This window comes from Thamnophis elegans, chromosome 12, assembly GCF_009769535.1.
Source record: "Thamnophis elegans isolate rThaEle1 chromosome 12, rThaEle1.pri, whole genome shotgun sequence".
NCBI lineage: Eukaryota > Metazoa > Chordata > Lepidosauria > Squamata > Colubridae > Thamnophis > Thamnophis elegans.
Genome location: NC_045552.1, coordinates 56,878,687 through 56,891,309, shown reverse-complemented (window position 1 = coordinate 56,891,309; position 12,623 = coordinate 56,878,687). Strand labels below are relative to the sequence as shown.

The 12,623-nt window shown below is 45.9% G+C and overlaps 1 protein-coding gene across 2 annotated transcripts in view; it reads right to left on the bottom strand.

Moving 5' to 3' along the window:
* Positions 1-12,623, bottom strand: part of FHL1 (four and a half LIM domains 1) — a 30,522-nt gene that overhangs the window by 11,760 nt on the left and 6,139 nt on the right. The window contains exon 1 of one of the 2 annotated variants that reach the window (XM_032228666.1): positions 2,172-2,275. The exons of the other annotated variant lie outside the window; for it this stretch is intronic. Within the exon in view, the coding sequence (XP_032084557.1) occupies positions 2,172-2,193 (22 nt within the window). The 5' untranslated portion in view covers positions 2,194-2,275. Of the gene's footprint in view, positions 1-2,171; positions 2,276-12,623 lie in introns of those variants that run through there. 2 annotated transcript variants of the gene reach the window in all.

Here is a 12,623-nt window from a genome sequence, read left to right as displayed (position 1 = left end):
CAGATTGAGACGTTTGGTTTGGGGGTGATTATTAAGGGGGAAGGTGGGTGGCCCTGCAGAAGAGTTAAGATCCAGGAAAGCCAGCAGGATTGATCCACACTGGGAGCAATGAATCAAGAGACGCCAATCCTTGGGGCCAGGGGAAGAATCCAGAATCCCCTTGACAAATCAAGGAGGAACCAAGTGAAATCAAACCAAGGTTTATGACCGTCACAGACCAGCCTAAACTGGGGCAGGAACACAGCAGTTAAAGGCAGGAAGAGAACCACAAAAACGCACACAAGGATATCAACATGCTTTGGAAGACCTGGACAATAAGTGGGTCAAATCAGATCGACCCCAAAACCGTCCCACTGCCAGCTGTGAAATGCTTTGGGATAGGAGCGTTCGCCCTGCCCCCATGCTCCGAGTTGGCTGGTGGTTCGAATCTTGGCCATTCAGGTGTAGTATTTTACCTGCAACCCCGTTCGAAAATCCAAGATGCAACATTGTGCAGAAGGCATCAAACTCCTGACTGTGCCATTTTAATTCCCCGTCCCTACCCACCGCCGAAGACCTTTCCTCTTACAAGGCAGGAGGGAAGGAAGTCCTTCCATGCCATCTGGCATAGAAAGGAGTACCTGTTTGTAGCCAGGAAGCAATTAACCAATGTGTAAGGGTGAAGGCTCCCCTTGCTAGTCGTTCCTGACTCTAGGGGGCGCTACTCATCTCCGTTTCAAAGCCGAAGAGCCAGCGCTGTCCGAAGACGTCTCCGTGGTCATGTGGCCGGCATGACTCAACGCCGAAGGCGCACGGAACGCTGTTCCCTTCCCACCAAAGGTGGCTCCTATTTTTCTACTTGCATTTTTTTACCTGCTTTCCAACTGCTAAGTTGGCAGAAGCTGGGACAAGTCACGGGAGCTCCCTCCGTTTCGCAGCGCTAGGGATTCGAACTGCCGAACTACCGACCTTTCTGATCGACAAGCTCAACATCTTAGCTACTGAGCCACTGCGTCCCTATAAGCAACCTGTAAATGAATCGAACTCCTGAAGAAGAGACTGGAGGAATTTTCCACGCCCTCCAACCACGGCTAAGGAATTGGCTTTTATCTGCCTGGAATTGGGGCTTTGATTTTTAGATTTAGATTTTATTAAGAATTTATATGCCGCCCTTTTCCCTGGAGGGACTCAGGGCGGCTTACAATAGTGAGGGGAAGGGGGTGCAAGACAAGACTTAAAGGAAAAAAAATCGTGAATAAAAGAAAATTATCCATAAAAACACAACATTCATTCAACATTCGGGCGGGGTGAGAGTAATCCTATCCCCAGGCCTGACGGGATAGCCAGGTCTTCAGGGCTGTGCGGAAGGCCTGGACTGTGGTGAGGGTACGGATCTCCACGGGGAGGGTGTTCCATAATGTCGGAGCTGCAACTGAGAAGGCTCTCCTCCGCGTAGTCGCCAGTCGGCACTGACTGGCGGATGGAATTCGGAGGAGGCCTACTCTGTGCGATCTGATGGGACGCAGGGAGCTAATTGGCAGGAGGCAGTCTCTCAAATAGTCAGATCCACTACCATGGAGCGCTTTATAGGTGGTAAGTAGGACCTTGAAGTGCACCCGACGATTTGGTCTCTGAGTCTCAGTTGACCTAAGCTGTAAGACAGGTAGAATAAAACGGCTGCTGGAAACCTCGGAGGACCAAGCCAGCCTTAGGGCCCATCCGTCTGACTGACGGGATCTCTCTTAGCTGGGTGTCCCCGGTTAAGACGGGACATCTCCAAGGGTCAGGGATTGAATTTCATCCAAGCAGCGCTGAAAAAGTTTGAAGCCGCTTCCGTTTTCTTCCAAAATCCTCCGTCGAACTCGTTTTTCTTTTTAAAGAGCTTTAGAAGTATTTTAGTTTTTTTGCACACCCAAAAAAAAATCCCTATCCCAATGCTAAGGATAACCACACACCTGCATTCACTCCCCCCCAAAAAAATCAGTGCAGAGTTCTTTTCGGCAGCTTTAAGGGCTTCCAGCAACTTTGGGAAAAACTCCTCCTGAATCCATGATTTAATCGAGGGTCAGGAAGGAAAGGAAACCCCCCACCCACCCACCCACCCTCTTGTCTCTGGCCACTGAAGCAATTGTGTCCCGCAGGGGACTTCAGCAGCTGTGGCTGCATTGTCTGCCCCCGCCTTGCCCCCTTACCCGAGTGTCGGTGGTAAGCCATGCTGGTGGAAGTGGGAATCGACCGGCGTCCGGGCTGAATCAAGAGAAAGGAGCTGTTGAGCGACCTCCCACTTAGATCACCGGGATATACTTAAGGGAGGCTATTAATACGGGGGGCCTGGGCTTCCCACACATGTCCACACCCCTCGGCCCGGCCTGTGGACTTCATCCCACTCAAAACATCTTACCATTTTAGGAGATCTCGAGGGAGAAGAATAGAGCCGACGGAACGAAGCGCCCGCAACATATAAATACCTGCCGACTTCAGGCTCCAAAACTCTCGGATGCCTGAAGGAACCTGAGACTTGGGAGTTGGCTGCAAAGGCTGCCTCGGGCTCAGCATCTTGAAGAGGGATGGCTGTGCCACAGAATAGAAGATTAGTGACGGGGCCCTGGCAGAGCGCTGGGACACTGGCCCTGCGGCTGGGCAAGGGCGTGCCGGGTGGGGACCAGGAGGGAAGGAAGGAGGGCTCCTCAGAACACGGGCTTGGGGCCCAAAGAGACTCCCCACCCCCTCCCACGAAGGTCCACGTTGAAACGGCTAAACCTAGTTCGGAGACTTTGGGCTCTGTTTTCTTTTAGTTTGCTTTCTAAATGTCAATGGGATGAATTCACCCAGGGGTTCTGGGGCAGCCCAGTGGGAAAAAAGGGTGATGATTCTGATAAATGAGACACAGAGATAACAGGGAGATAGAGAGATAGAAGATGATGGATGAGAGAGAAAGATAGATGATGGTAGATAGATGATAGATAGATAGATAGATAGATAGATAGATAGATAGATAGATAGATAGATAGATAGATAGATAGATGATAGATAGATAGATAGATAGATAGATATAGATAGATAGATAGATAGATGATAGATAGATAGATAGATAGATAGATAGATAGATAGATAGATAGATAGATAGATAGATAGAGGAGAGAGAGATTAGGGAGAGGGAGAGAGAGAGAGAGAATGGTGATAGATAATGACAGAGACAGACACAGATGATGATAGATATTGATGATAGAGATAGATGATAGATGATAGAGAGAGAGACAGACAGACAGACAGAATGGTGATAAATAGATGATGATAGAGATAGGTAGACAGAGACACACAGATAATGATAGATAATGATGATAGAGATAGATAGATAGATATGATAGATATGATAGATATGATACATAGATGATAGATAGATAGATAGATAGATAGATAGATAGATAGATAGATAGATAGATAGATAGATAGATGATAGATAGATAGATAGATAGATAGATAGATAGATAGATAGATAGATATTAGAGAGAGAGGGAGAGAATGGTGATAAATAATGATGACAGACAGACACAGATAATGGTGTTAGATATTGATGATAGAGATAATTAGATATAGATGATAGACAGACAGACAGAGAGAATGGTGATAAATAGATAATGATGATAGAGAAAGGTAGGCAGACAGACAGACAGATAATGATGATAGAGATAGAGATAGAGAGAGAGAGAGAGAGAGAAGGATAGAGAGATAGATAGACATACATACATATATGTTAGAGAGAGAGAGAGAGAGAGAAAGATAGATAGATAGATAGATAGATAGATAGATAGATAGATATAGATAGATAGATAGATGATAGATAGATAGATAGATAGATAGATAGATAGATAGATAGATAGATAGATAGATAGATAGATAGATAGGCAGGCAGGCAAGCAGGCAGGCAGGCAGGCCTAGATACATATCACAAGATTAACTAGCAACAAGGTAGAATACAAACTAAACATTCATATCCCATAAACTCAAGGTGATAACATCTGAAGACATTTGGCCCCCAACTGCTCAGCCCAGGCCTTAAAGTTCATCTCCTGTTAGTCATCACTGAGATGACAGCCCTCCTCGAAATCTGCTGTGACATCTGAAATTGCCTCTGACAAACACGGGCTTCCAATTGGCCACTGACCAAGGGCTTCAAGAGGGTCTCTCAACTCATCCAGGCCCTTCTCCTGTTCCCTGATGTTTTTTTCCCCCTCTTTGCCCAGAGTGGAAGGGATGCCCACATGAACCCATGCTGTGGGGTCAAAGGGGGTCTGCAACATGACACATCGAAAGCAGGAGGAGCTTCAAAGCCGCCTCTAGACTTTTGGGGCCGTTCCCACTTCTAGTCTTTGCAAACTCTTCCCAGGGTGAGTTCTGGAGAACTCCTCCAGACTGTCATATTTTGCATGGCTTCCTCCCAGAATAACAGAGTTGGAAGGGACCTTGGAGGTCTTCTAATCCAACCCCCTGTTCAAGAAGGATATATACCATTCCATACAAATGGCCATCCAATTCTTTTGAAAGCCTCCAGTGATGGAGCACCGACAACTTCTGAAGGCAACTTCTGCCCCACTGATTAATTGTTGTCACTGTCAGGAAACTCCTCCTTAGGTCTAGGTTGCGTCTCTCTTTGACAAACCTCCATCCATTGCTTCTTGTCCTGCCCTAACCAGAATTACAAGACTTGGAAAGGGGCCTTGGAGGTCTTCTAGTCCGACCCCTTGCTCAGGCAGGAAAATCTAGATCATTTCAGACCAATGGCTGTCCCAATCTCTTTTTTAGAAACCTCCAGTGATGGGGCACCCACAACTTTTCTGTAAGCCGCCCAAAGTCCTTCGGGATTGGGCAGCCTATAAATTTAATAAATCCAATCCAATCCAACTTCTGAAGACAACTTCTGATTGACGGTCAGGAAAGTTCTCTTTAGTTCCAGTTTGCTTCTTTCCTTGGTTAGTTTCCATCCATTGCTTTTTGTGTCTCCTTCTGGTGCTTTGGAGAATAGCTTGACACACACACCCGCCCCTCCACATCTTTGCAGGAGCCCCTCAAATATTGGAATACTGCTATCATGTCACCCCTAGTCTTCTGTTCATTAGACAAGTCCCTCACACCTCAAGGTCATGGCCAGGCCTGCGGGTTAGGTCTACGGGGTGACACATACACACACACACACACACACACACACAGAGGTTTTTCCTACCCAGTGTCTTCTCTAAACCCTCTTGCTCTAAAAGGGAAAGGATGAGTAGGACAAGATCTTCTCACATTTCCCCATCACTTGGCATTGGAGAATGAAAACAGTTCCAGCATGGATGAATCATTAGTCACTCTCACCAAATGGAGAACCCTCTGCAGGGTTAAAGAGAGAAGGGAAAGGGCATCGCCTCTCAGCTTTGGAGTAACGTTTCACGTTGGGACAATCCTACCAGGGCCTCCGTTGACTGTTCCAAAGCCAGTAAGGAAATGGGTGCCATTATGGTTTTCTTTGAAAACATTGGGGCTGAATGGAAGAGGAACCCCACACACACACAAACACACACACTCCCAAGAGAAATGGGGATGAAATCCAAAAGAGAAGATGGCTTCTTGGGGTAACAAGCATGAAGACGAAGAGAAGAAGAGGCAGAGTGAAAATGGAGCGTTTCTTTACACAGGGGTCGCTCCATCTAGCTCCTTCCTTCTCAATGGTTCACTTTTCTAGCTTTGGAAAATGTCCTGGGTTTGACCTAGATTAGCACTGGGAAGGGGAGGAGAGAGAGGGGGGGAGGGAGGGAAGGAGGAAAAGAGAGAAAGAGATACACACAGAAAGACAGAAAGATTGAGAAAGAGACAGAGAGAGAGAGATTGAGAGAAAGAGACACAGAGAGCGAAAGATTGAGAGAGAAAGAGGGAGAGGAAAAGAGAGAAAGAGATACACACAGAGAGAAAGATTGAGAAAGAGAGAGAGACAGAGATAGAGAGAAAGAGAGAAAGAGGGGGAGGAAAAGAGAGAAAGAGATACACACAGAGAGAAAGACAGAGAGAGAGAAAGATTGAGAAAGAGACAGAGAGAGAGAGATTGAGAGAAAGAGACACAGAGAGCGAAAGATTGAGAGAGAAAGAGGGGGAGGAAAAGAGAGAAAGAGATACACACAGAGAGAAAGACAGAGATGGGGGGGATGAGGGAGAGAGAAGATCAAAAGCTCTGCAGTGCCAAGATGCCAGGCAAGAGCTCTGATTGATGGTACCCTGTCTTCTCTCTGCCAGGGAGCTCTTAGCAACCCCACAGTGACGTTTCATTGCAACAACAGGTGAGGCTTTCACAGAGGAGAACAGCAAATAGTTATGGAGCAGGAGAGCGAGTAAAACCCAAGTGTGAAACAAAACAAACCGGGATGGATAAGAGAGCTTAACAAATGCCAGCTGGAAACAAAGAGCTTGGTTGTTGTTTTTTTTCCTCCGTTCTTCTTAAATCCTTCCATCAGATCTGAACTTCCCAGAATGGCCTCCTGGGAGAGATCCTGCCCTCTTGGCCTCAGCTGCCCCACACCGGTTTCTTGGCAAGATGCCTTCCGTGGAAGAAGACCCAAATCAAAGAAGAGGATTCGTGAGACGGTCATCAAATGAATGGGGTCACCTGATCCAGACCAGCTCTGAGAGCTCTTCGGGGCTGCTCCATAAATGGTGAATGGTCTTCTCCAAGATAATGTTGTCTTGGCACCCAATGCCATCCAATTAAAAAAAACCAACCCATTAACCAAAACCAACCTGAGGTGTCGCAGTGGTTAAATGCAGTACTGCAGGCCACTTCAGCTGACTGCAGTTCTGCAGTTCGGCGGTTCAAATCTCACCGGCTCAAGGTTGACTCAGCCTTCCATCCTTCCGAGGTGGGTAAAATGAGGACCCGGATTGTTGTTGGGGGCGATATGCTGACTCTGTAAACCACTTAGAGAGGGCTGAAAGCCCTATGAAGCGGTATATAAGTCTAACTGCTATTGCTATTGCTATTAAACAATGACCAACTGGGACAACGAGCATTGAAAAGTTGCAACGGTGAAAGTGTTGAAAATAGGTCTTTGTGGGACACACCTGTGGGACGTCCTGTAGATACAAATACACTCATGATTGTGATACAGAAAATAGACACCCAAGTGGCTTTTGTCCTTGGGAGCAAAAAAATAATAATAATCAACAACCGGGCTTAAAAATAATAGGGAGAGCAATTGTTTCTGCTTGAAAGGCTGAGAGGAATGTCCAGCCAAAAGGGCTTTCATACATCTGGGGAGATCAATTTACAGCATTCTGGAATTCTCAGAGGGTGAATCGGTCAGCTGTTCACTTTGGGGAAAGTTGAAGCCAACTGTATGGAAGTTTTTTAAAAGCCCAAGAACCACCACCTGTACTGCCATGGCTGGACTAGGCATCCATGTTCAAGTCCATTTCCAGCCTTGGGTGACACTCTCAACTCAACCTACTTCACCGCATTGTTAGGAAAATCAATGATCAATCAATCAGAATAGAGCTGGGAGGGGTCTTGGAGGTCTTCTAGTCCTCAAGCAGGAGACCCCATTTCAGTCCAGACAAATGGCTATCCAGCCTCTTCTTAAAAACCTAAAGTGATGAGTCGCCCACAACTTCTGGAGGCAACTTCTTTTTTTAATTGTCCCCACTGTCAGGAAGTTTCTGCTTAATTCCAAATTGCTTCTCTCCTTGATTAGTTTCCGTTCATTGTTTCCTGCCCTACCTTCAGGTGCTTTGGAAAATAAGTTGAGCCCCTCCTCTTGGGGGCAGCCCCTCAAATACTGGAATGCTGCTTTCGTCCCCCCCCCATCATCCTTCTTTTCTCTAGATTAGCCCAACCCAACCGTTCTTCATAAGTTTTAGTCTCCAGACCTTTAATCATCTTAGCTGCTCTTCTCTTCACTTTTCCCAAAGTCTCAACAACTCTCAACAAAGTCTCAACTGGGGGAGGAAGTGTTGTATGGGCTGTTGGAGAAAAGGAGAGATAGAGATCTTGATTGGAGGGGGGGGGGAATGGCAGTGATGGGACCGTCCCAACCAGCGTCCCTCTCCATCTGTCATTCCTCTACAAGAAGAACAAAGCTCCGTGGAGTGGAATCTATTGGGAAGGATTATCTGCAAAGGTTATCCTGCAAAGACTCCGGATGAAGCCTGCTATGTTTGGCACAGAGACAGGCCAAGTGGCGTCCTAAAATTAGTCTTCCGACCTTGGTCCGTCGCCCAAACTGTACCCCCTCCGAGAGAACATGCCAAACACAAAACAAGGCATTCTCACTTGAAGAAGAACCTAATCCCTTTGCAACCCTTTGCCAGCAAAAGGGTTTAATTTCCATGGTGTTGAGAAGACAACTCAACACACACAGGAGGCGGCAACCAGATCGAATGTCCGGGGACTGTTTCTCTAACTAGCAGGAGCCCCCACACTCACTCCCCCCCCCAACCGCTTGCGATGAGGAGAGAGATGCGATCGAAGAACCCAACAGTTGTTCCCTTGAGCGGCTGAATGGCTCATCTTGAGAAGGTGCACCGTCCGTTGAAGTTCAGAGGTGGAAACGGAAGGCTTGAAGTTGACTGTCCCCCAAAAACTTACACGGGAGGGCAAACTGGGACTCAGAGGGAAAGTTTGGAGGGAGAGATATTTGATATCCTCTGGATAGGACTCCTCGAGGATGGAAGCCAAAGGGGCTGCAGCACAACCTCTAAGAAACCTTACTCTGTGGGATTCATTTGGGTTCCAACTGATTGGAGGACTTCAAGGGAGCAGGATTCAAAGCAGAGTCCAAGCTTTCCCTGGGCTGAAAGTATATTGAGTCTTCCTTAAAGCCCAACCTTTTACAGACTCTCGGCTCTGGGTTGTTAAATCTCCCTCTACTTTTACACAACTCCTGGATTTGCTGAGAGGCTTTTCCTAAAAAGCTCATCCAGATGCCAGAGACAGCTGCTTTTGCAAAAAAAAAGAAAACACCATCCTGTGGGCCACCTCACCATACTTAATTGCATGCCTCTTTGTCCAGCAATGGATTGGCCCATTCTTTGTGTGACCAAAAGCACCTCCAGAACGCTTCCATTCATGGTGTTTCAGGAGTAATTGAAAGCTCTGTGGCTCTTCCTCAACCCCTTCACCAACTTTCTTGGAGTCTGGTTACCCATATTGGATTTATAGAACAAGCCAACCAAAAATTGTACCCTCTGGGTCAGTAGAGATAACTGAAGGCCCCATTTCCGCCGCCCCCCTCCATTCCTCTATTTCATATTCACCAACGGGCCACCCAAACTCGCCTTCTTCATCATCATCATCCTTGAATGTTTCATCTTCATCCTTGGACGTTTTGCCTTCCTCTTCCTCAGCCATGCTCCCATTCACGTGGGCAACTAGAGGCCTTCCGTTCTAGGCCACTTCCTGTGATGCTCCCAGGATACAGGAGGAAAGGTCTTGTGGTTGCTAGGCGCTGAAGGACCAGGGAAGCTCTGGTTGTTGCCTAGCAACCTCCCTTGAATTCCAAGCATCTTCTCAGAGAGGTCCTAATTTGGTGCCCTTGGACACCAGCTTCCATAATCCACAACCAGTCTGGTTATGTACATATACATATACATATACATATACATATACATATACATACACACACACACACATACACACACACGTGTGTGTGTGTGTGTGTGTGTGTGTGTGTGTGTGTGTGATAGATAGATAGTGTGTGTGTGTTTTTTTATTTGTAAATATAACAAAGGCAACAGTAAAAATATTGGGTTTCTGTCGTGATGGACTCTTGTGACGAGCCGATTGACAGATGATGGAAGCAGTTAGCTTCCTCCCATAATTGGGGCTTACCAGGGGTGGGACGATAGATAGATAGATAGATAGATAGATAGATAGATAGATAGATAGATAGATAGATAGATAGATAGATAGATAGATAGATAGATATAGATATAGATATAGATATAGATATAGATATAGATATAGATATAGATATAGATATAGATAGATAGATGATAGATAGATAGATAGATAGATAGATAGATAGATAGATAGATAGATAGATACCATTTCAAATCCCAGTAAGGGTGTGGCTAGCTGATGAGAGCTAAATAGCTTGAAATAGATCTATACTAGTCTCCCTTTATTTATTTATCAGCACAAGTACAACATATACATACATACATATACATATACACACACACACACACACACATATATATATATATGCTATTGCTATTGCTACATCATCAGGAGTGGTGCACAGATCAACAGACTGTTCCTTTCCCACATGGGAAAAACTATTTTAACGTTAGCCGAGGCACCCGAGGTGGGACAGGAACAATGCTTCATTCGATTGCTTCATTGTCAGCTTCCCAGTCTGCAGAAACACTCTGGTTGAAAAGAACGTCTACTTAACATGCGGGAGGGGGAAAACACCCTGAAAGTTTCAATGTTTCCTCCCCACACACACACACTCTCAAAAAAAAAAAAATATCACACTGAGTCACCCAGAAACTTTTTCCTTTTCCAATATACATGATCGATGGGCCTTTGGGTTCCTGGCAGCAGCTCTGTTTAGGTAACGACAACAATAACACAAGGCAGACTGTATCCCTTAGCGGAGACTTTGTCTCTCTGCATGTCCAAACAGTCGGCGAGGCGGGAAGCGCTGGGGAAACCAGAAGGAAAGCTCTTGAATTAGAAAAAGAAACGCTGTGATTTTTTTTACCACTCCCCCTTTTTTTAACCCAAAAATTGTAATCTGCCCAAGAAAAAAGGGGGGAAAAAAAGCTCTCTCTGGCTCGATCTCCCGCATAGTTTTAGCTTCGTGCGCAGATCATGTTGCCCTCTCTCTGGTTTCAAAAGCCCAGCCTGCTACATTATCAATCCCCTTGTTAACGCCACAGGGCGGATTTATGGTTTAAATTAAGACTTGGCGAGAACGCCAGCCACACTATTAAAAAAAATCCCCTATGAGTCATCTGTTTAGAATGGATTTCTTCCTTGGCTCTTTTGACACAAAGAATGTAGACCTCTGGGCTGTGGGGCGGGTGGAGGGGGGTCAAGGGAAAGGACAAAGGGGCACCCGGCTATTGGGGAGGTGTGACTTTTTTTTCTGAAGGCCTGTGTGATTTTTTTGCACGCCTGAAGGCCTCTGATGGTGGATGACCACGTCATGCGTGCAAAAGAAAAAGAGAGGGGGAATTACCCATATTTTTCCAAAACGAGATGGAATCCATTCATGACTTTATGCTCCCTCAGGCCTTCAGTGATTCTTGTTTCAAAGGTCTCACCTGCCAGTTTAATGCATTGCTTTTATTAATTTGGTGGTTTGTAAGAATACTCTTGAGTTTGGAAAACATTATTGCGAAGGGTGCGATACAAGAGAATGAGTATAGAAACAACGTCCCAGATGGAAATATCCCGGAGGACTTGACCGCAGCCACTAATTTATGCATTTCCCCCCCTTGGAATAGCCTGAGATTCGTCTCCGGGCTTCTGTTCTCAGAGAAGATGTGGCAGAGTAGGGGGCCACCAGAGAGAAGTCCCTGCCTGCCTGCATTCCCTGAACAACTTAATTTATGAGTTGGGTGAAACAAGATCAAAGAAGATGAGTTCCAGGAACAGGCTGGTTCTCTTCAGACATCCAGGACAGAAAGGGCAAAGGCCCACAATTCCTTGTGTTTGGAGAAGAACTGGAATTGTCCAGGTTATTAAAAGAAAAGGACAGAAAAAAAAGGACTTGCTGGATACTGATTCACTCTTCAGAGGTCGCTCACCCGTATGTTAAGTTTGACCCGCCACTTTGAGGACAGGGAAATAAGGTTGAAAGCCTGGAGGCCTGTGAAGGTTTTGGACCTTAGAAAGGTCAGACTTCCCTAGGGGAGGGCAGGGAGTCACGCCTGGCAGCCCCGGAGTAGGGGGAGCCATTAATGGACCAACCTTGGATGCCCTGGAGGTCTCTGGCCATAGCAGGTGCCAGCAAAATCTGAAATTTGAGTTAAAGATCTTGGGAGGGGCTCAGCAATATTTAGAATAGAAATAGAATAGAAATAGAAAAGAAATAGAAAAGAAATAGAATAGAATAGAATAGAATAGAATAGAATAGAATAGAATAACAGAGTTGGAAGGGACCTTGGAGGTCTTCTAGTCCAACCCTCTGCCTAGGCAGGAAACCCTATACCGTTTCAGACAAAAAGAATAGAACTCCACTGATTAATTGTTCTGACTGTCAGGAAATTCCTCCTTAGTTCTAAGTTGCTTCTCTCCTTGATTAGTTTCCACCCATTGCTTCTTTTTCTACCCTCAGCTGCCTTGGAGAATAGCTTGAAGAATAGCTTGAAGAATAGTCCTTCTTTTCATTAAACTAGACATACCCAGTTCCTGCAACCGTTCTTCGTATGTTTTAGCCTCCAGTCCCCTAATCCTCTTTGTTGCTCTTCTCTTCACTCTTTCCAGAGTCTCCACATCTTTTCTACATCGTGGCAACCAAAACTGAATGCAGGATTCCAAGTGTGGCCTTATAAAGTGGTATTAACCCTTCACGTGATCTTGATTCTCTCCCTCTGTTGCTGCAGCCTAGAAATGTGTTGGCTTTTTTGGCAGCTTCTGCACAGGGCTGGCTCCTATTTAAATGGTT